Source organism: Microtus ochrogaster, unplaced genomic scaffold, assembly GCF_000317375.1.
Source record: "Microtus ochrogaster isolate Prairie Vole_2 unplaced genomic scaffold, MicOch1.0 UNK3, whole genome shotgun sequence".
Classification (NCBI taxonomy): Eukaryota; Metazoa; Chordata; class Mammalia; order Rodentia; family Cricetidae; genus Microtus; species Microtus ochrogaster.
In genome coordinates, this window is record NW_004949101.1 from 19057459 (window position 1) to 19078257 (window position 20799).

General features: G+C 40.3%; 1 protein-coding gene across 2 annotated transcripts in view; it reads left to right on the plus strand.

Moving 5' to 3' along the window:
- Anapc1 (anaphase promoting complex subunit 1) overlaps positions 1-20799 on the plus strand; it is an 82224-nt gene that overhangs the window by 57429 nt on the left and 3996 nt on the right. For both annotated transcript variants that reach the window (XM_005365655.2, XM_026788531.1), the window contains exons 35-47: positions 2287-2363; positions 2977-3067; positions 3177-3230; positions 4489-4682; positions 6016-6102; positions 8547-8664; positions 9882-9959; positions 10273-10340; positions 11224-11362; positions 13734-13820; positions 15069-15164; positions 16663-16858; positions 18509-18643. In XM_005365655.2, coding sequence (XP_005365712.1) covers positions 2287-2363; positions 2977-3067; positions 3177-3230; positions 4489-4682; positions 6016-6102; positions 8547-8664; positions 9882-9959; positions 10273-10340; positions 11224-11362; positions 13734-13820; positions 15069-15164; positions 16663-16858; positions 18509-18643 — 1420 coding nt within the window. The remainder of the gene's footprint in view (positions 1-2286; positions 2364-2976; positions 3068-3176; positions 3231-4488; positions 4683-6015; positions 6103-8546; positions 8665-9881; positions 9960-10272; positions 10341-11223; positions 11363-13733; positions 13821-15068; positions 15165-16662; positions 16859-18508; positions 18644-20799) is intronic.

Genomic DNA, 20799 nt, shown 5'->3' on the forward strand with positions numbered 1-20799 from the left:
CCTCCCCAGGCTATCTCTGATCCTCCCCAGGCTATCTCTGAACCTCCCCAGGCTATCTGATAGAGGGTATAGACTGGCACGGTGGGATGGTTGGTGCTGGAGTCTTCCCACCGATCTTACTCTGAGTACTCTGCTCGTGTGGTGGTGCTTTCTGAAATGGATGTGCTGGATGTGATATTAGGGTTCCCAGATCCCATGTAAGTCCTGGTGGGAGAAGGAACAGCTGAGACTAGACATACTGGTGACCTCTGGATTTGATTAAGAGATCCTTCTTCAATGGATAAGGCAGAAGAAGGGTCAAGGGAGATGCCTGGCCTCAACCTCAGGCGTCTGTACCCATGTACATACAGGTGCAGGCACACATGCACACACACACCTACAAGCTTGCATGTATACATGCCATATACCAGATGAAAAGAAGTAAAAAAAAAAAAGTCCTATATTGACCACAAACCTCTCAGCCTTTTGTCCTCAGAGGCTTTAAAGTTGTATTGTTTAAAATTAAACTGGATCACTCTTAATGTTTTATTCTAGTTACACATTTATCTAAGATTCTGTTTATAAAATTTGTAGTCTTAGGATATACTAAATGAGCTGAGTATTTTAGTTAAAAGCAGCAGTCTACTTTTTAACAAGACTTCAGAATCCTTATTAGAACTAGCTGCTGCCAGTGTGTGTCCTGCATTGTTCCCACGCCATACCTGTGGTAGAACACATCCAAAACTAAAATGTGAATGGGCTTTATGTGAACACACATGTTACTGATGCATGCTATAGGTAACATTTTACTGTAGAAGCTCGTTTAATCGCATGTTTGCTTACCCATCCCATTATTTTATTTTTAATTTTGAATATATTTGCAAGTTGTAAATAATAATGAACTTCTCCCAAACATATCAATATATGTATCATTAACTAGATATCAATATTTATTTTCCTATTATGTTAAGTTTTTTAAATCATGGAACACACAATTAAATGTACTGTTTAATGAGACGTGACTAGTGGTGTGCCTGTGGACGCAAGCTTGTGTCCTGTATGTGCTTCTCTGAACACTCACCCTTCCATATTCCATGTGCTAGTCTCATTGATGAATTGACTTTAATGAAGTCACCTACAGTACATATCTTTTGTGTGAGCCTTCCACTCAGTATGGTATGTCCTGTTACTGAGTGTGTTCATAGTCCATTCTTTAGGTTTATTCTGTCATGTGAACATGTCAGTTGCTTTTCTGTTGTCTTTTGTTGGGCACCTGGGCAGCTTCAGATTCTGGCTGTTGTGGATCAGGCTCCTGTGAAGATTTGCAATAATTAGTGCATAGCTGCTGAAGTTTAGTGCATTAGGTTATGTGGGCATTGGGCAGAATCACCCAGATAGGATGGGCAAGGGCAACCCAGAAGCAAGGGCTGTTAGGACCTGGCTGATCTCCTACTTGGAATCCACCTGTTTTTGCCTCCTGAGTGCTGGACTCAAAGGCACACACCACACTCCACCTAAGGGTTGGAAGTCTTTTGTTATTTTGTAATTTAAAGAGACCACAGGATGATGGGAAAGAAAGGAACCAGATTCTAGAGGACTTTTCTTTGCAGTTGTTTACAACTCATTTTCTTAGTGATGCTTTTTTAGTTGATGATCAAATGTGGTGTGTGACCATGGCTGGTGGAACTGTATAATAATAACTAGCTAACACAAAAGACTTCTGTATACAGCTTGCTAATTCTAAGAGCTGTCAGTGGATTAACTTCCATTATGTTCATTTATGGATTAGTCACAGAGCTGCCAGGTGTGTGACCTTAAAGTTGGCTTTGAAGCCAGGCCCAAGCTCCAGTGTACATGTTCTGTTAAAGACCCAAAGGAGGCCCAGTGAGATTCCTCAGTGAATCGGTAAGGGCTCTTGCTGCCAAGCCTGTATCCTGAGTTTAATCTCAGTAACCTGTGCTTGTTAGGAGAGAATTGTGGTTATAAGAAATTCTCTGACCTTTACACGTACCATGACTTGTTTGTGTGCGCCCACACACAATAAATAGAGAAATAAATACACAAACAATTTAAAAAAATAATTCAAAGGAATTTAGACATGCCTACTGTCAAAACAGAAATAGCCTGTTCTTATATGAAGGTACAGGTAAGTTCTAATATATTACTGTTACAATCAGGTTATCCATGTATGTATAAATCACTCACTTTTGAGTTTACTTTTTGTAAATACAACCATGACAGCTAGTTTGTGGCATATTTGTAGCTTTAACAGTGGTGTTCAGACATTCTTGCTTTCTGTCTTGACAGATTATAAGAGAAAACAGTATCTCTTTGAGTGAAATTGAATTGCCTTGTTCAGAGGACTTGAATTTGGAAACCTTGTCGTAAGTAATGTAATACATAATATTAACTATGTTAACACCTGTCAGATCAGTTTCCTTTCATATGAGAACCGTTGGCTGATTTGAGTAATTCTGAATCCCTCATTTTTGTAATCATTATTTATATGATGTTCACAGATTGCTCGTGTGTGTGTGTGTGTGTGTGTGTGTGTGTGTGTGTGTGTGTGTGTGTGTAAAACTCAGGAGGTAGAGGCAGGAGATCAGGCATCCTCAACTATATAAGTGAGTTCAAGGTCTCACTGGGACATGTGAGAACCTGTTTCCAAAAAAAAAAGAAAAAAAGAAAATGAAAATTTAGTTGTACTTTCTCCTTTTCATTCTTTCCATGGTGGGGGGAGACTTTTAAAGTTGTTATTCTTTATAGTATATGAAAGAATTTCATGTAAGAGGCATGCTATATCAGTAAAGGTCACATGATCTTCTGCAAAAATCTACAGAAATCTGCCGATAGGTTAGGGCCTTCTTCAGCATTCTCAGAAAGCTGAAAATTGCTTTGGAGAAGATGAATATTTATTATTTTTATTCCAAGAGGATACGTGATAATGGATTTTTTAAGGACAATAGCAACATTATGTTTTCTGTAATCTGTTTTCAGGCAAGCACACGTCTACATAATTGCAGGAGCCTGCTTGTCTCTGGGTTTTCGATTTGCTGGCTCAGAAAACTTATCAGCATTTAACTGTTTGGTGAGGAATATCTTGGCTCGTGCTGGTGTGCTGTGAGCTCTCCTTCTGTTTTACTATTAAAGCCTTAAGATTCCACTTTTAACTTTCAATTTTTCTTTTCTTCTTCCAGCATAAATTTGCAAAAGATTTTATGAATTATTTATCTGCACCCAATGCTTCTGTAGTAAGTCTTTTTTTCTTCTTTCCCCTATTTGGGAATAAAGTAAACAAAGAAAATTTCATAAGCCCGAAACTCATGGGTTGTCAAATACCTTTGCTATTTGAATTATAAAGGAGATTTGAAGCACTATCATCTTTATGTTTTGGTTTTAAGATACTAAATTAGGTGAGAATATGGTTACCCTTGAGACTCTGAATAGCATGGGAGGATGAATGTGTTTCTATTTCTTGTGACAAGAGAATAAATAAGAGAGATATAATATTTGTGGATTGTCATACTTCATATTCTTTTATGTTACTGAATACTAAAAGTTTCCTTCATGGAAAAAAAAACCCAGAAAGTCTAGGGAAGCAAGACTGAACTCTGTGCAAGCCCACAGGAGGCCTGCCCCTTTCTAAATGGTGATGGAGGAGAACAGATGGAGAGGGGGTAGATGGGAAAGGGGAGTGGAGGGGAAGCTGGTTGGTATGTAAAATAAATGGAAAAAATATTATTTAAATTAAAAATTAAAAAAAATCTAGGGAGGATACAGTTGTTCTCAAGACATTGCTCCCCCCCCCAAAGAGACTGCAAGATTTTATTTCCTGGTTAACAACACAGACCCACGCAGTTGTTTTTATAATGTGAAAAAAATCAGAAATATCAGAAATTCCCGAAGTATTTAAGTCATGGCATTTCCATATGTTCTTACATATTGGATGTAGCAGAACCATTGCTGTATAGTTTTTTTGTGTATAAAAATTGCTTGTAAGTCACTAAGAGTTAGCATATGTGGTGGTATCTGCTTTTCATCTGTAAATGTATGTATGTATGGGGAAGACTTGTTTTTAAAGATTTATTGTGTATACAGCATGTTTGCCTGCAGGCCAAAAGAGGGCGCCAGATCTCATTACAGATGGTTGTGAGCCACCATGTGGTTCCTGGGAATTGAACTCAGAACCTCTGGAAGGGCAGCTAGTGCTCTTAACCACTGAGCCATCTCTCCAGCCCATTTTTTTTTAAATTTATTTATTTAGGGAAGATTTTCTGAGAGAATGTTGTCTTTAGGGATAATGTCAGTTCTCAGTGGGTGGTGCATTGTTAATTTATGATGCTATATTTTTAAACTCTTTACATTGAATTTATATTTCATAATCAGAATATTCATTTTTATAAATTTAGTTTTAAAGTTACAAACATTTGTAATCATCCAATGTCAGATACTTTGGTAATTAAGAAATGCAATTACAGTTAATGCAGAGTCATGTTTCTGTGTCACCAGACAGGGCCCTACAACCTCGAAACCTGTCTGAGTGTTGTCCTGCTGTCCCTTGCCATGGTGATGGCTGGCTCTGGGAACCTGAAGGTGTTGCAGCTCTGTCGCTATCTGCATATGAAGACGGGTGGAGAGATGAACTATGGTTTCCACTTGGCCCATCACATGGCCCTGGGTCTTCTCTTTTTGGGAGGAGGAAGGTAATGAATTTGTTTTGTTTTGTTTTTCCTTAATAAAAAAAGTTGATGAGAGAGATCTATAAAAGTGATTTTTGTTTCTTTTAAAAGTACATTTTTCTCTTGTTGGCCTTTTTCATATAAATGTTGGAATTTGTCATTTTTCATAGTAAGTAACCTGATAAAACATTAATTAGAACTGCATTGACTCTGCATCAGTTGCAGAGGGTTGACGTCTCTTGCCATCTTCTCTTTTATCTATAGCTTTACTTACTTATCTGATGTCTGTGACCTTGGCCAACTGCTCTAATTTCTGAGTTATATAGGCTTATTTTCACCTCTCTTAGAAGTATTAAAAAATTAAAATTTGGAAGTTAGAGATAATGAGGAAGATGTGCATTTTCCTTTTATGTTTTGTGACAGTTGCTTCTTTCTAGTAATTTAGGATTATGAATGTTTAAAACTGGAGCTATAGCTCGGTCATAAAGTACTTGCCTATCTTGTACAGGACCCAACCTCTAAATTGTTGCAACAGCAATAAAAGTTAAAGAGCCAACAAGAATGGGTAAAGGGATGTTAACTATCAAAATTCTTTTTATTTTATGATTTTTGAAATTTCTTCCTTCTAAATAAGTCCTATCTTAGTATGGCTACTTGCTTTTCTTTCAGATTGGATCATTTTTCTTCATCTCTGTTTCTGTCTTTATTTTTTTATATATATTTTATTTTTAATTATGGTTTATGTGTGTCTATGGAAGGGTTTATACATTTGAGTTAAGGTTCTTGTGTCAGTTCCCCTGGAGCTTGAGTTACAGGCAGTTGTGATTTGCCCAACATGGGTGCTGAGGGCCAAGCTTGGATCCTTTGGAAGAGCAGCTCACACTCTTAACTGCTGAGAAATCTCTCCACCCCCTGGCATTGCCTTTTAGTGATTGTTTTATTTTTAAATTGTTATGTTTTCTGTAAGATTTATACTTATAACAGCCTATACTGTTATGTTTAATCTCCAAGTTTCTAGTGTTAATATCTGAATATTCATCTTTGAATTTTGATTTATCAAAATGATAAAGTACTTCATTATCCTTACTTTGTTGTTTTAGGATAAACCTTGCTTCTTAATCCCTGGGTTGCATTGTGACATTTGTAAAATGTTACTTTTTTTTTTTTTTTTTTTTGAATAGTAGTCATTCTGGAAATGATGCAGGGATTGACTGTAAAGAGATGTATCCACACCAAGGATACACTTTGTTTATCAAGTATACTTTGTTACAGAACCCCACTGTGCTGGCTCAAGAATGCCTGGAAGATATAAGCATGGAAATTAATAATGTCTGTCCCCACTGAATTTGCTCTGCAGGTACTCTTTGAGCACATCTAACTCGTCCATTGCTGCTCTTCTCTGTGCCCTTTACCCACATTTCCCAGCCCACAGCACTGACAACCGGTGAGTCCTGTGCATTGCTTAACACTGTTTCCTGAGTTATTTGAGGGTAGTTAGTCTGTTTTGCTTTCATGGGCAGTTGCTTTGTTTTTGAACTTACCTTCCTGTCTAAATCTATTAAACATCTCTTTCAAAGTATTAGACTAGAAGAAAATTCTGGACATCTGATGCTTGATTATTCTTACATCTTTGAAACTTGTGAACCCAAATGTAGGCCAGATTGAGTTATCTTTAGGTACAAATTTACCATACAAACTTTAGTAGCCAAGGGAAGTTGGCTACTATATATATATTGTTGTAAGGAGGCTGCTTGTTGGTTCCCAGCTGCTCAGCCCTGAAATAACCACACAGAAACTATATTATTTAAAACATTGCTTGGCCCATTAGCTCTAGCTTCTTATTGGCTAACACTTATATCTTAATTTAACCCATTTCTAGTAATCTGCATATTGCCACATGGCTGTGGCTTACCGTAGGGTAAAGTTCTGGCATCTGTCTCTGTTGGGGCTACATGGCTTCTCCCTCTCCACCTTTCTTCTCCCAGCATTCAGTTTAGTTTTCCCCACCCACCTCTGTTCTGCTCTGCTCTGCTATAGGCTCAAAGCAGTTTCTTTATTAACCAATGGTATTCACAACATACAGAGGGGAATCCCACATCATATATTTATATATACTATGTTTTCTGTTAAGATTATTTAATTCCAAGAAAAAAAATTAATTTGATTTAGTGGCAATGTGAATTCCTTCTTTAATATGATAGCTGAGGAGTTTTGTGTAAATGGCATCAAAAAGACAAAAATCGAGACCTATAAAAAGATAAAACAATTTAGTAGTGACAGGAAGCAGTAGCCCCAGGAGTCTTATGAAGCAAGCAGTGCAGAGCTTTAGAGAGCATGTAAAGCACAAGAATGACTAGCGCGTTCTTCTCCAGGAAAGTGTTCAGGTAAAGGGACCTCTTTTGTGCATTGGGAAAGAAAATAGCTTTTTGTGTAATAGCCCTGGTTGTCCTGGAAGTAGCTCTTGTAGACCAGGCTGGCCTCTAACTCAAAGAGATCAACTTGTCTCTGCCTCCCAGTGGTGGGATTAAAGGCGTGCGCCACCACGGCCCGACATTTTGTTTCTGTTTTTAAGTTACTAGTTTTGTGTGTGTCCTATATCCTGTGTATATGGAGGCCAAAGATTGACCTTGGGTATTATCTTTATCTGTCACTCTCCATTTTACTTTTTGAGATAGGGTTCCTACTGACTATAGAGCTTGACTGGCTGGTCACCAAGTCCCAGAATCCCAGAATCTACTTGTCTTCACTTTCCTGGCACTGAGGAGTCACAGGTGTATGCCTCTGCACCAGGATGTTAGTTTTGGGGAACTAACACAAGCCTTCATATTTAAGCCATGTTCACTTTACCACCCCACTGAGTCATCTCTTCAACCTCATTTTATCTTTTTTTAAAAATTGTAATCTCATTTCACTAGTCTTTAATAATGGTATCCAAAAATTAAGCATTTGTGTTTTGATTCTAAAATGTAATTTGTAAACTTAAATTTTTTAAAAAGATTTTATTTATTTATTTATTATGTATACAACAGTCTGCCTCCTTGTATGCCTGCAGGCCAGAGGGCGCCAGATCTCATTACAGACGGTTGTGAGCCACCATATGGTTGCTGGGAATTAAACTCAGGTCCTCTGGAAGAACAGTCAGTGCTCTTAACCGCTGAGCCATCTCTCCAGCCCTAAAGTTAAAATTTTTAATGTGAAAATTCAAAAACAGGTATATGCACATATTGCCACTCTCACCCCTCAGTGTTTTACTGTGTATGTTAGTGAGTTGTGTGATTGTTTGTATGCAAGAATATATACAAGAGAGCTTTGCCCTCTGAGAATTGACTGGTGTCCTTCCTTCCCTACCAACCCTGAAGAAAAAAACTACAGCATGTCCCTGAGATAGGTGACGAGGATGATTGTGTAGAGAAGCCAGGAATGGTTGAATGGAACTGTTGTTTTAAGTCAGTTGTTCAGGCTCTATTAATAAATATTTTCTTGTTAAGACATTCCTTGTTAAACTTTTTTTCACCTGTGAACTCAGACTAAGAATTTTTAGTAGTTCAAGTAGTTTCTTAGACTTTCTTTATGTGCTTTGGGGCCTGCAAGATGGCTCAGTAGATAAAGGTGCTTGCCACCAAGCCTGATGACCTGAGTTTAATTCCCTGTACCCACATGGTGAAAGGAGAGACTAACTCTTTTAGTTGTCCTCTGAGCTCTGCGTACAGGTATCAGATGGGCATACACACAAGTGTAATAAAAAAAATTAAACTAGAATTTCTCTGTACTTTTAATTCAGTTTTCCATCTTCATTTCAGGTTCTTGATAGGAAGGTATTTGTCACCCCAGCATCTTTTAGTCTGTCAGCAACAGTGATTGTTACTTCTCTATGTTTTCTGTGTTCAGGTATCATCTCCAGGCCCTCCGGCACCTCTATGTGTTAGGTGCAGAACCAAGGCTTCTGGTACCTGTGGATGTGGATACAAACACACCCTGCTATGCCCTTATAGAAGTTACTTACAAGGTAACTGTCCCTGTCATCTCTGTAGGCCAGGTTATTTTAAAACATTTTAGCAAAAGGTGATGATAGTAGTTGAACAGTCACAAAAAACAAAGCTTCCCAAGTTGCTGTTCCCTGCCAGGCCATGCAGTCTCACTCATGTTTGGTGTAGTTTTTGGCATCATTAGCTGTTCTTTTGTCCTTACAGCTGATCACTGGGAAATGTTACTCTTAACTTTATGTGGCTAATTAAATTGTTCTGCAGAGTCATTTGGGTAAGAATGATTCTTAGTTTGATTTTGCCGAACATTTGAAATCCCTAAATTGTGTGTTTCAGTGATCTTTCATTGGCATGCACACACAGATTACAAACCATGTAGTCGGTACCAAATTATTAAATACTTCTTTTTGTCAAAATGTGCTACACTTTGAAATGTGAAAGTGAGGTGATGATGTCATATTCCTGAAGGAAATGAATAGCCAGGCATGGATGCAGTGATAACAGTGTGATAATTGGAGGGGTATGTGGCATGCTGGAGTGTTCTTATCCTGTTGAAGAGTTTGGAGCAATTGTCACAGTGGAAACTAGGCTGAGAAACGGCGCTTGTTCTCAACATGTGTTTAAACCCATGGCTTAGAAGCCCAGCCCTTCAGGTTTGCTGCCCAGTGAAAGTGTTGATGGTGATGAATGCTTCATAATAGAATTTAGGCTTGAGTCTTTTAAGATTTGAGTATTAAGGCTGTAGCTATAGATCAGCCCTAGAATGCTTGCTTGGTATGCACCAGGCCATCATGGACTTAGTGTAGCACTGCCAAGCAAAAAGACTATCAGAGGGTGTTGGGTTTCTTTTGCTGTGAAGACACAATGACCACTGCAATTCTTATAAAGGGAAACTTTTAATTAGGGTGGCTTGCAGTTCCAGAGGATTAGTCTGTTATCATGGCAGGACATGACAGCAGATATGGTGCTGCTGAGAGTTCTTGATCTGCAGGCAACAGGAAGTGAACTGTTTGTCACACTGAATATAGCTTGAGCAAAGGAGTCTTTCAAAGCCCACCCTCACGATGGCATACTTTCTCCAAGGCGCACCTCCTAATAGTGCCATTTCCTTTGGGGGCTATTTTCTTTCAAACTACTACAGAGAGGTTGTGTTGTTTCCTAGTAAAGTGCAGACCATGAGCAAGGGGAAGGCACAGAATGACCATTTGGCCAATGCTGGTTGTGTTTTATCTTTGTAAAGGGCACTCAGTGGTATGACCAGACCAAAGAAGAACTGATGGCTCCAACCCTTCTTCCAGAACTTCATCTGTTAAAGCAGGTGAGTTGACGTGACTTAGGTGGTCTGTCTAGGGGTAAATTGAAACAATTGCATAGCAGTGAAGATGTTCCCCTTCTCTCTATTCAAGAAAGCAGCAACAGCAGGAGGAATTTTTATGAAGGATAGAGGAGGTCTTATCTTAGTGGTCTTTACTAATAGTCTGTGTCTCTTCAGAACATGGTTCACATCCTTTTTGTAAGCAATTGGATCTTGTTAACCTAAAGGTGGCTCATTGCAGCCAAGTCACTATTTCCTTTAAGAAACATGTTCGGTTTGCCAGCTTTGTATGACTATGTTACATTTGTTCTTGCAGATGAAAGTTAAAGGGCCAAGATACTGGGAACTGCTCATAGATTTAAGCAAGGGAGAACAGCACTTGAAGTAAGTATACTGATTTCTCACTTTTGCCTTTCTGGCAGTGCATAGAAGTCTTCAGGGAGATGAAATTCTAGATTAGGGTCTGAGAATTGTTGGTCATTCTTTGAACTCATCCAAGACAGCTTATAGGGTATATTGAACAGTGTGTTCTGTATCTTTGAAGCAAGATTTGTTTTAGAATGTAAAATTGTTAATTCGAAAGTCAAACTATAATGTTCACATATGTTCATTGAAAAACTAGAACATGTTATTTTACTTTAGACAGTCACAGGGTTTCTGTGGGTACAGTACGATTTGGTTTAAAGGGGATTTTTTATAACTACGGATGCTCTTCAGATGTCTTCTCTTGCTCCCTTTAGCTATTGTTACAACTAACAAAAGGAAAATAAATTATATGCAAGTAATTATTTTAGCATTTTAATAATTTTATACCTTGGGAAATGTGTAATTTGTTTAAATTCGTAAGAGTTTTGAAAAGCACATAAAAGTTTCATAGTTTAGTCCCAATTGTGTCGTCTTATTCTGCAGTAGCTAACTTCTGTTTGCTTGGTCTTAGATTACTTAGTATTTTCTTTCTACTGAAGTTACTACATCTTTAGTATTCGCTGTGTCTCAGACATATTGCAAGGGACACAGGAACCGCAATTTTAGCTAAGATCCCGAGAAGCTCAGTCTTGAGCAGGTAAAATCCCGTGAATCCCAGTCCCACAGAGCAGTGGAGCTGCAGCCTCACTTACATGCACTCATTCATTTTGTACATAGTGAATAATCCTGCCAGAGAATGGAGAAGATGTGGACTTTGAAAGTGGACTGGAAAAAGCTAGCTTCAGCGGAGAACTACCATTAATACCGCCTGTAAAGTCATCTTTTTCTCTCTCTGCCCCAGGTCCATTCTTTCTAAGGATGGAGTTTTGTATGTAAAGCTCAGGGCAGGCCAGCTGTCCTACAAAGAAGATCCAATGGGGTGGCAGAGTTTGTTAGCACAGACTGTTTCTAACAGGAACTCGGATGCCCGGACTTTCAAGGTAGTGTTGTGTTTCATTTAGTGTCTTTTATTGCTGTAGGATGCCCGGACTTTCAAGGTAGTGTTGTGTTTCATTTAGTGTCTTTTATTGCTGTAGATTGTAAAACCTAATCGACCATGATTTCCACTGCTTTCTTATGTGACACCTATAATGAAATAGGGACATCCTGCTAATATTCTATGTAAGACTTGTATTTAGTGCCACATATAATAAACTTCCACACTATAAGCAATGTTTGGTTTAATTATTTTACTTGCTAGTCCCTCAAGTAGAGAAAGAAATTTGCTAGATAACACTTCTTATCCCCCCTCCCCGCCCACACCCCCTTCTACCTTTCTTTTGGCAGTGTTTTAGTATGTTGACCAGGTTGGCACCACTTCTCCCTGGCTCCCCTTTACTCTTTGTCTCTAGAGGCTGAATCATGGCTTTATACATGCTAGATTAAATGTTTTGCCATGAACTATAACCCCAGCCTTGACCTCACGTCGTGATTCCCTTGCCCCAGTCTCCTGAGTGCTGGGATTTAGGCACACACCACCATGCTTGGCTCTATTCCACTGGGTAGGGAATCCAGTTTTCAGCTGTCATTTGTTTCTTTAATCTTAATGAAAATGAAACGATACAGCATGAATCTTGATTTTTAATTTATTTTATAGTATTCATTACCAGTACAGTAAGTAGTATTTAAAATGAAGAAATAGTTAAAAGTATGAGTTAAAATTCAATACTGTAGAGGGGTCAGTATATATTTTATGTTCTAGAATTCTTTTCCATCATTAGAAATGTGTTCTGTAATCTAGCATTAAACTTGGGAATTAGTTTAATCTTAGTTTTTAAGCATTTCATGGGCAGATGTACTTGGGGCTCATATAACAAGGATGCGTCAAGTTCAGCAGCTCAGGACTAGGCACAGAACAGCTCTCCTTGTCCCTGAGTTAGGAGGTAGCGGATTACTGTAGTTCAGCTTATACCTGATTTGAGAGCAGTCAGTTGACATTTAGCCTTTCTCATAGTTACCATTTGTAAAGCTATAAACTCACCCAGTTTTGATGTCAGTGTGTTGTTGTTGGCAGCAATCAAATATTGTCTCTGAAATATTTTGAAGAGTTGGTCTGTGTTTTTTTTTTTGTTTTGGGTTTTTTTTTGTTGTTGTTTGGTTTTGTTTTCTTTTTTAGCTTAAATGAGCACTATTTTTTTTTTAAAACTTGACACTTATATGAAAAGCTATTTCAATTTATGGGGAAAATAGATAATCATAACTTGCTTTTGAATATTGAAAGTATATAGAAATTAAAAGAAAGCTCAGTCTCCTGCCTGCTACGAGTTTAAAAATAAAATAGGAACCTAAATTGGAAATACTCCATTTTCAGTCCTGAATATTAAGTGCTATACTGAGGTTTTTTCCTACTATTTTATTGTAGTAAAGTACACAACATATAAAATCAGTGCCTTAGCTATTTTTAAATGGGAACTGTTTGTAAACAATAGCAGATACAATGTTGATGTGTAGCCATCATTAGAAGAATTACAACTTGCAGACCTGAGCTATCCCTATCTACATTAGCTCTTTTTGCTAGCCCAGGCAGCAGCCCCTTTGGCCTTTTTGTCTGTGTGAGTCTAGTTCTTCTAAGGGCCTCTTATGTGAAGGATCATAGGAACTGTCCTTTTGTGGTGGCTTCTGGTGAGCGAGACAGTGAGACTCCTCTTTCCTTATTCTTCCCTACTACTTGGACTCTCTGTCTCTCTGTCTGTCTGTCTGTCTGTCTGTCTGTCTGTCTGTCTGTCTGTCTATCTATTTTACATCCCAGCTACAGTTTCCCCTCCCTCCTCTCCTCCCAGTCCCTTCCCTCTACCCTTTCTCTCCCTGTTCAGGAAAGGGCAGGCCTCTTATGGATGTCAACAAACATGGCATATCAGTTGCAATAAGACTAAACACCTCTCCTCATATTAAGTCTGAACAAGGCTACCCATTATGAGAAATGGGTTCCCAAAAGCCAGCAAGAGAGTCAGAGACAGCCTGTGCTCCTGCTGTTTGGAGTCCTACAAGAGCCAAACTACTCAGCTGTCCCGTATATGCAGAGCTGGTTGTTGTTCGGTCTCTGTGAGCCTTTAAGTGCTGTACTTTTAAGCAGACTTTAGTTAGACATGGAGGGAGGGAGGAAAGCCTTTTGTGGGCAGTTTATAAGAAAGAAGACATGTTTATTATTGGTGTTTTGGTAGATCAGCACTTCATATTAGCTTATGCAAAAGCTTCTTGAAGCAGCTTCCTAACAGGAAGCCTTTTGTCCTGTGGAGCATTGTATGAAAAGAGTGAGCAGAAAGGGGAGTAGCAGTTGGTTATCTCCCTTAAATGTTTGTTTTTCTTTTTTAGCCAGAAACAGTTTCATCATTCACTTCTGATCCGGCGCTTCTGTCATTTGCTGAATATTTCTGCAAACCAACTGTGAGCATGGGTCAAGTAAGTATTATGTGGTTTGCTGGGCCTCAGGGCAAGACTTTTTTTAGTTCATCAATAGACAACCAAAGACACCTGTGATATTCATATCTGCCTTTGAGATTGATGATATCCTTCACGTTGTTACATGTTACAATTAAATTTAGTACCTTTCTTCCCAAATAGGAGAAAAAGGTTACAATTAATAAGGTATTAGCCTTGATGGGTGATGTTTCTTGTGTCCATTCTTGAAAGAATTTGTTCTTAGTGTTTTAGCACCATTCTTGGTTTTGTAAATTTTTAGTGGTTTTGTCTCCTTTGTATATTAACCCTTCTTTCTGTTTTTCACACAGCTATTCTCTTCAAAATTTCAAAGGTGTCTAGTGACCTTTGTTCAACAAATTGTTTAGATATGGAAGAGTGTGTAGGGAACAGTGGGGTGATTCTGGTTGAAGCCTGTTGTCTGAAATTGTTTGTGGTCTCGGGAAGAATGTCCAGCCTCCCTAAGATGTGGCTTCTTCCAGAAGGATGTTTAGATGCTGCCTTACAACATCACTGAGTGCTGAGCAAAGGAGCTGCATCCTCACTACACAGTGCTTTCCCCTCAACTCACAGCTCTTTTTTTCTATATTTATTTAAATAACTTATTTTCATTTATTTTACATACCATCCAGTTTCCCCTCTCTCCTCTCCTCCCATGTGCTCTCCCCTTTCCCATCTCCCCTCCTCCCCCAAGTGCACAAGTAATCCATCCTTTGGATTTGTAGATGAGGAGACTGCTTACCTGAGCCATCACACACCAGGTTCACACAGCTAGTAAGGACTAGGGTGTGCATTTGAGGCCAGGGAGACAACTCTGATAAAGTCTGTGCCTTCCTTTGCCACTACCTCTCCTTCCTCTCTCCAGCCCCCACTACTGGGTTTGACTCTGAGACCTTGTTACACTTACTTGTATGCTGTTTATTCTTGCCTCTTTGTTGGTCCACACTCATATGTGTATCCCACTACTCCCAGCTGACTGAAGACTTTCTCTGCTGTGTTTTCACAGCATTTTTTTAAACCCTAGATTGATCATGATCAGATCACGTGCTGTTTTCTCGCCTTCCTTTTCTGGGTTTTGACTGCTGTGGACTATGACTTTTTATAGAGAGTAACTGGTTTTCACTGTTTACCACAGAGCTGCAGAATAGGCATTATAACTGCTCCACAGTTGTTTCTTGAGTTGATTTTGGAACATGCTTTGATGTGCTAAAAAGTGCTTTTTCCCCATAGAAACAGGAGATTCTGGACCTCTTTTCTTCAGTACTCTACGAGTGTGTTACTCAGGAAACCCCAGAGATGTTGCCTGCCTACATAGCAATGGATCAGGTATGGTTCCAAAGTTGTTTGTGTTCTGATGTGATTGATCCTGTATTTCAAATGACCTACTTAACTGTGGGAAGTTCCTATGTATTCAGTTTTTAGTTTCTTGCTTGGTTTTAGCCATCTAAGCAGGGAACCATTTCCAGTTGACAGCTCTATGCTATTGCATAGAGGCTGGGCTGGTGCTAGCAGGAGTGCTCTCTGGAAGGCTGCCTTTCTCTCAGGAGTTCCATGTCCCTTTCTGTCACCTTCTGATGTGGGGAGGAAGAGACCATTTCCTCTTTTGCTCTAGTGTTGCTGTGCCATCTGTTGCCTCCTTTTTGGAAAACTTCTTCATAGGAAGGCTACAAATGAGCAGTAGGTGAGCCATATGTGCCCCAGTGATTGCTTGAATATGAAATCCCACCTCCTTGGCCAAGGCTGCAGGAAGTTTGAGAACCAGGAATTGGTGATTTAGGGAGATGGTTTGTAAGTGCCTAATAGGGGCATGTAGAACATAATGCCTGGGAGCTTTCCTGAAGCATCGGCCTCCCATCAGAGTTGTTGTTGATACAGCATTCTCACATCTCATAGTTTTTCAGACTCAGATTTGCAATTAAGCCAAGCCAATAGTTTTCTAACCTGACTAAAATGTATCTGGGGAATCTCAAAATACAGATCTTCAAATCCTGTTCTATACCTACTTAGTTGAATTAGGGTGGGAGAGGGTGGTGCAACATCCAGAACCTATAGTTTTTAAAACCCTCAGTAAATATGAAGAGTTTATAGATTAGCAGTTGGGACTCTGTCTCATGCCAAAGAAATAGTCTTTGATAGTCAAAATGATCTGCTGGGTAGCTGAGTAGAAAAGCATTTAGGCAGGAGATAATTCCCCAGGCATGAAAGTTGTCATATGTGGAGTAGTGTTGCACAGGCCCAGAAGGCTGCTACGGTGTGGGCCCATCTCTTGTCAGTTGCAGAGAGTGACTGCTGCTGTGCTGGCGCTTTGCTTGCTGCCTCTCTTGGCGTAGTAGCTAAGCTATGTTCTTGGTTGCTGATTCCCTTCCTTTTTAAAGGGAACTCTCCCCTCCACCACCTCGAGCAGTCCCCATGGATGAAAGTCTCCTCTGGTGGTAGCCCTGGTACCTTTATAGGTAATTCTTAAGATCAATAGTTAGCCCTCTGCCTCACTGAGATTCCTGTCTGATCCTGTTGACATTGTACTTGACCTCTTCCCTAGAGATTTATACACCAGTGGATCTTCCTTATTCAGAACTGCTGAATGACCTTGACCTTTGTTCCTTTTACTTGGAAGTTGCCTTCCTGTTGAAGAAAGTGGAGCCACACCAGGGAAGGCTCCTTATTTTGGTCAACTGCATTTTAACACCCCATGGTTCACCATAGCCTTTTGCTGATCTTGTCAGCATTATTTTAAGCAAACCCTAGAATGCAACACTGAAAATAACATGATTACAACATCCTACCATTTCATTAAACAAACTGTTCTTTCTGTTTCCTCACACAGGCTATAAGAAGTCTTAAAAAGAGAGACATGTCAGATACATCTGATCTTTGGCAGATAAAGTTGATTTTAGAGTTTTTCAGTTCCCGAAGCCACCAGGAGAGGCAGCAGGACCCTAAGCGAGGTCTCTTTATGAACTCTGAGTTCCTGCCTGTGGTGAAGTGCACTATTGATGCCACCCTGGATGAGTGGCTGCAAGGTATGGTGACACAGTGCCCTTGTGCTTTTAGGGTACACTCGACTGAAGCTTCTCTATTCTGACAGTTCCCATTGGCAAACTAGGTAAACCTGAGCATAATCTATGGTTTGATGAGTTAAATCCTGTTTAAGTCTTTTAAAAATACATTTACCTGCTTTAGGAATGGGCTTATGGAATGAGTCAATGAGATCTTGTGGCCGTGGCTCAGCCAGGAGAAGTGCTAACTTCAGAAGGAAGGAAACTGTAAAGTTACTCATAACTGAGAAGTGATGTGACTGTAGGAATGCAGATGATCTATTACTTGTACATAAAGCTGACTGACTGCAGCCAGTTCCTGCATTTTCATATCCCTTTCTTTTCATTCAGCTCTTCCTAGCAAATAGCTGACAGTGACCTGCTTTGCGTACATACAAACCCTAGTCCTACTAGTAACTGTGCTTTCCTGGGAAATAGCTTCTGACAAACAGACTGTAAAGCAGCTTGTGGGGAGTGAATGAAGAAAGCAGCTGTGTGAGCACTGTCCTTCCATTTACCAGATGCTTCTGTATAGCTTTGAAATGTTTCTGATAGGCATTAGACTCACCATTTTTTTTGTGTGTGTGAAAATGGTATAGAATAGATGTCAGTGTTTTCTTTCCATTAAATTTGGTATTTCAACACATGTAGAGAGCCTTTGTTATTGGGAAGTATGCCATTAAGGCTTACCAAATTCTCGGAGGAGTGTAAAATGACAGTCCATTCTTAGCATAGTACCTGGTTGGTCTTGTTGTTCTTTAGGGTACTTGGTGAATTCAGTTTTCAAAGCATCTTTAGGTCTCTTATTTGTTTTCTCAAATTTTCTTTTTGCTTCAAATGTCTGTCTTATGCCTGTAGCAGAAGACTGAACTGAATTTGGTTTAAATAATGAAGCTAGCAGTAAGCCAGTATTACTAGAAACACACAGATAAGACAGGTTTAAGAGGTTCCTTAATTGCTGGGGCTTCAACTTTTACCCCTAAAGTTCCATTTGCTACCCACTACTCTGTGGTCACTTTATCTCCTCATATTGTACAGCCAGCAATTACAACTTTCCAGTTTTTCATGATGCTCAGAGAGAGAAAGGAGTTGCTTTTAGGAGCCTTGGCAGGAAGATAGGGTCATTCCTGTCCCAGAAGCTAATGTGGCATTGACCATCTCATCCCATTCCTCAATCCACCCCTCCTTGTTGCAGAGAATGTCTCACTGAATGGCTGCATCTTGGTTACAGACATGTTTTTGTACCTGTGCTCCAGACCTACCACACCAGAAACTCCAGACTGTGTCAGACTGTGTTCCAAAAGCTCTCTGATAGGCATTGGAATTTGATCATTTCCAACCAAGAGTAAATATGGTCTCTCCTGGCCTTAGGTCATTCTCCTTGAATATTATACTGCAGGAAAAGAAGTGACCGTGGGTGTTTGTTACCATGTAATCTCGTGTGTTTGTGTATTGTCTCACCTCCTCAGCACTCTAAACTCGGCCACTCTCGCCTCTGTACTGTGCAGCACTGCCTGGTTTGTGCCAGGGGCTAAGTCTGCACTTTTGAAAGAGTAATAAAAATAATCCTTCCCATTTTTCTCATCTCTGTTCTTGGTTCTTGGTCCATTTAACTCCTCTTGTGTCCTCTCACAGCGGGAGGTGATGTGGCTGTGCATGCCTACCTCAGTGGGCAGCCTGTTGACAAATCTCAGCTAAACATGCTGGCCTGCTTCCTGGTCTACCACTCTATGCCAGCACCACGACACTTGCCACCTCTGGGACTGGAAGGTAATTCCACCTTGACCCTCTTTTCAGTACATGTTCCCACCAGTTTCTATTTAGGAAGACACTCCTGTGAGTTACCTTCTCCAATGCAGCACTCATCTGTAGTCTTGCTTTGTGTTTGTTGAGAATGCTTTCTGAAAATAGAACAACAAATCATATACTTTTATTTCTAAAAAAAAAGTGTTTTTCAGAGTAGGACTATAAACTAAATGTGTATATTATTCTGTTATAATGAATGAAATCTGTATATGTATTTAAGTTATATGGATTGAACTCAGGGTCTTGGGCATGGCTGTCAAACACTCAACCTGAGCTATATTTACAGAAGTTACTTCATTTTTCTTAGAACTTTTTAAGGTTTCCTAGTTTTTAAAAGTTGTATGTAATCACAATTTCTATTACCCTAAAACTTTAAAGCTACAGGTACTTAATTTTCTAGATCTTTACAATTTACATTAAGAAGTATAAAAATTTGAGTGAAATGAGTTGGAATATGGAAACAGGCTCTGAGTTTGTCTGATCTATTCATGTCATGCTTAAATTGATATTTTGAGAATGAAAAAATATTTTTGAGAAGGGGAAGGTTGTTTGGATAGTGTTTAATCACTTTTAGCTTAATGCCAGTACTCATTTATGGAATTTAGGAAGCCTCAGACACTATAAACAGACTTCTAATTATGGCCATGAGGAGTTGCTTGTATTTTGTGGCCTCTTCTATGGAAACAAACACAGAAAGACAAATACATAAAGTAATGGCTTGGTGTTATCCTTGATGACTAGATTGTTTGAGAGGTTCTCAGCTGTGTTGGGGAAAGGGAACCTTAAGGACCTTGAGTTATGTGAAGGAGGTGAAGATACAGAGAAGCCTAGGGAGTTAGAGTTTGCAAGATGGGCATCAGAGAGGAGAGGGCTGGGGAGGGGCAGAGGGCGGGGCTTCAGAGAGGAGAGAGCCTTGCGGAAAATGCCAGAGATTGGGGTTTCAGAAGAGTCAGTCACTGGCCAAGAAGTTGCAGGTAAAGGAATTTCCTGGAGGGAAGAGCTTGCCAATGGACAAGACAATTTACCAGTCTGGTGGTGCCGGTCCCACAGCTAATTCTTAATAGAATTTGGGAGGATATAGCTTCAGTCATAGAAAATAAATTGCCTCTGAATTAAATAGAGATGTAGTCACTGTTGTTCTCTTTTAAAAATGCTGCAGGATCCCCGGTGGCAGTAGGCAGCAGAAATGCTGTAGGTCCCAAATGGTGGCAGCGGGCCATGTGGTGGCAGGCAGCGGGCCCTGGGAGCAGCCAGTCCCAGGCAGAAATGGCTGCCGGTCCCTGAGCAGCGGCCCGAGCGGTGGCGGTGACGGGCCATGTGGTGGCAGACAGCGGGCCCTGGGAGCAGCCAGTCCCAGGCAGAGACAGCTGCTGGTCCCAGAGCAGGGGTGGGGGGCCATGTGGCAGCAGGCAGTGGGCCCCAGGCAGAGACGGCTGCTGGTCCCCGAGCAATGGCTGGTTCCAGGCAGGGAGACACATGGCGGGCAGGCAAAAGACAGGAACATGGATAGACACGACGTGCAGGGTGAGGTTGAATGTTTATTCAGGGGGTTATGGAGGAGGAAAGGTGAAAGGGGGGACAGAGAGAGAGAGAGAGAGAGAGGGGGGAGAGAAGAGAAAGAGACAGAAGGGGAAGCAGAGAAGTGGGGAGGCAGAAGCAAGCTGCCTCTCCAAGAGGAAGATGGAAAAGAGAGAATGAGCTCAGGCCGGAAGCTGAAGATCAGCCTGCCTCAGTGGATAGGGAGGGGAATGGGTGTGGCTTGCCTCTTAAAGGGACCAAAACCGTAACAGTCACACCTAACAGCTATCAAAGGATCAACACAAGTTGTGACCTGTGATCATAACTGCATGTATGTTTTCTTGAAAGTTAACTGTATTCAGATTAAAACTTAGTATCTCAAGAATACAGAAGTACCCAGCACTCAAGTTAGTGGAATTTAGTATGTGGTGTACAGTAAAAACAGTCTCCAGACTGGGCCTCGTGGCCCACACCCACAACCTAAGCACTGGTGGCGTGAAATTTCCTGGGGGGGGGGGAGCAGTTCAAGGTCATCCTTGGCTGTGGTGTGAGTTCAGGGCTGGGCTTGGCCCACAGGACCCTACCTCAGGAAAATAGCAATA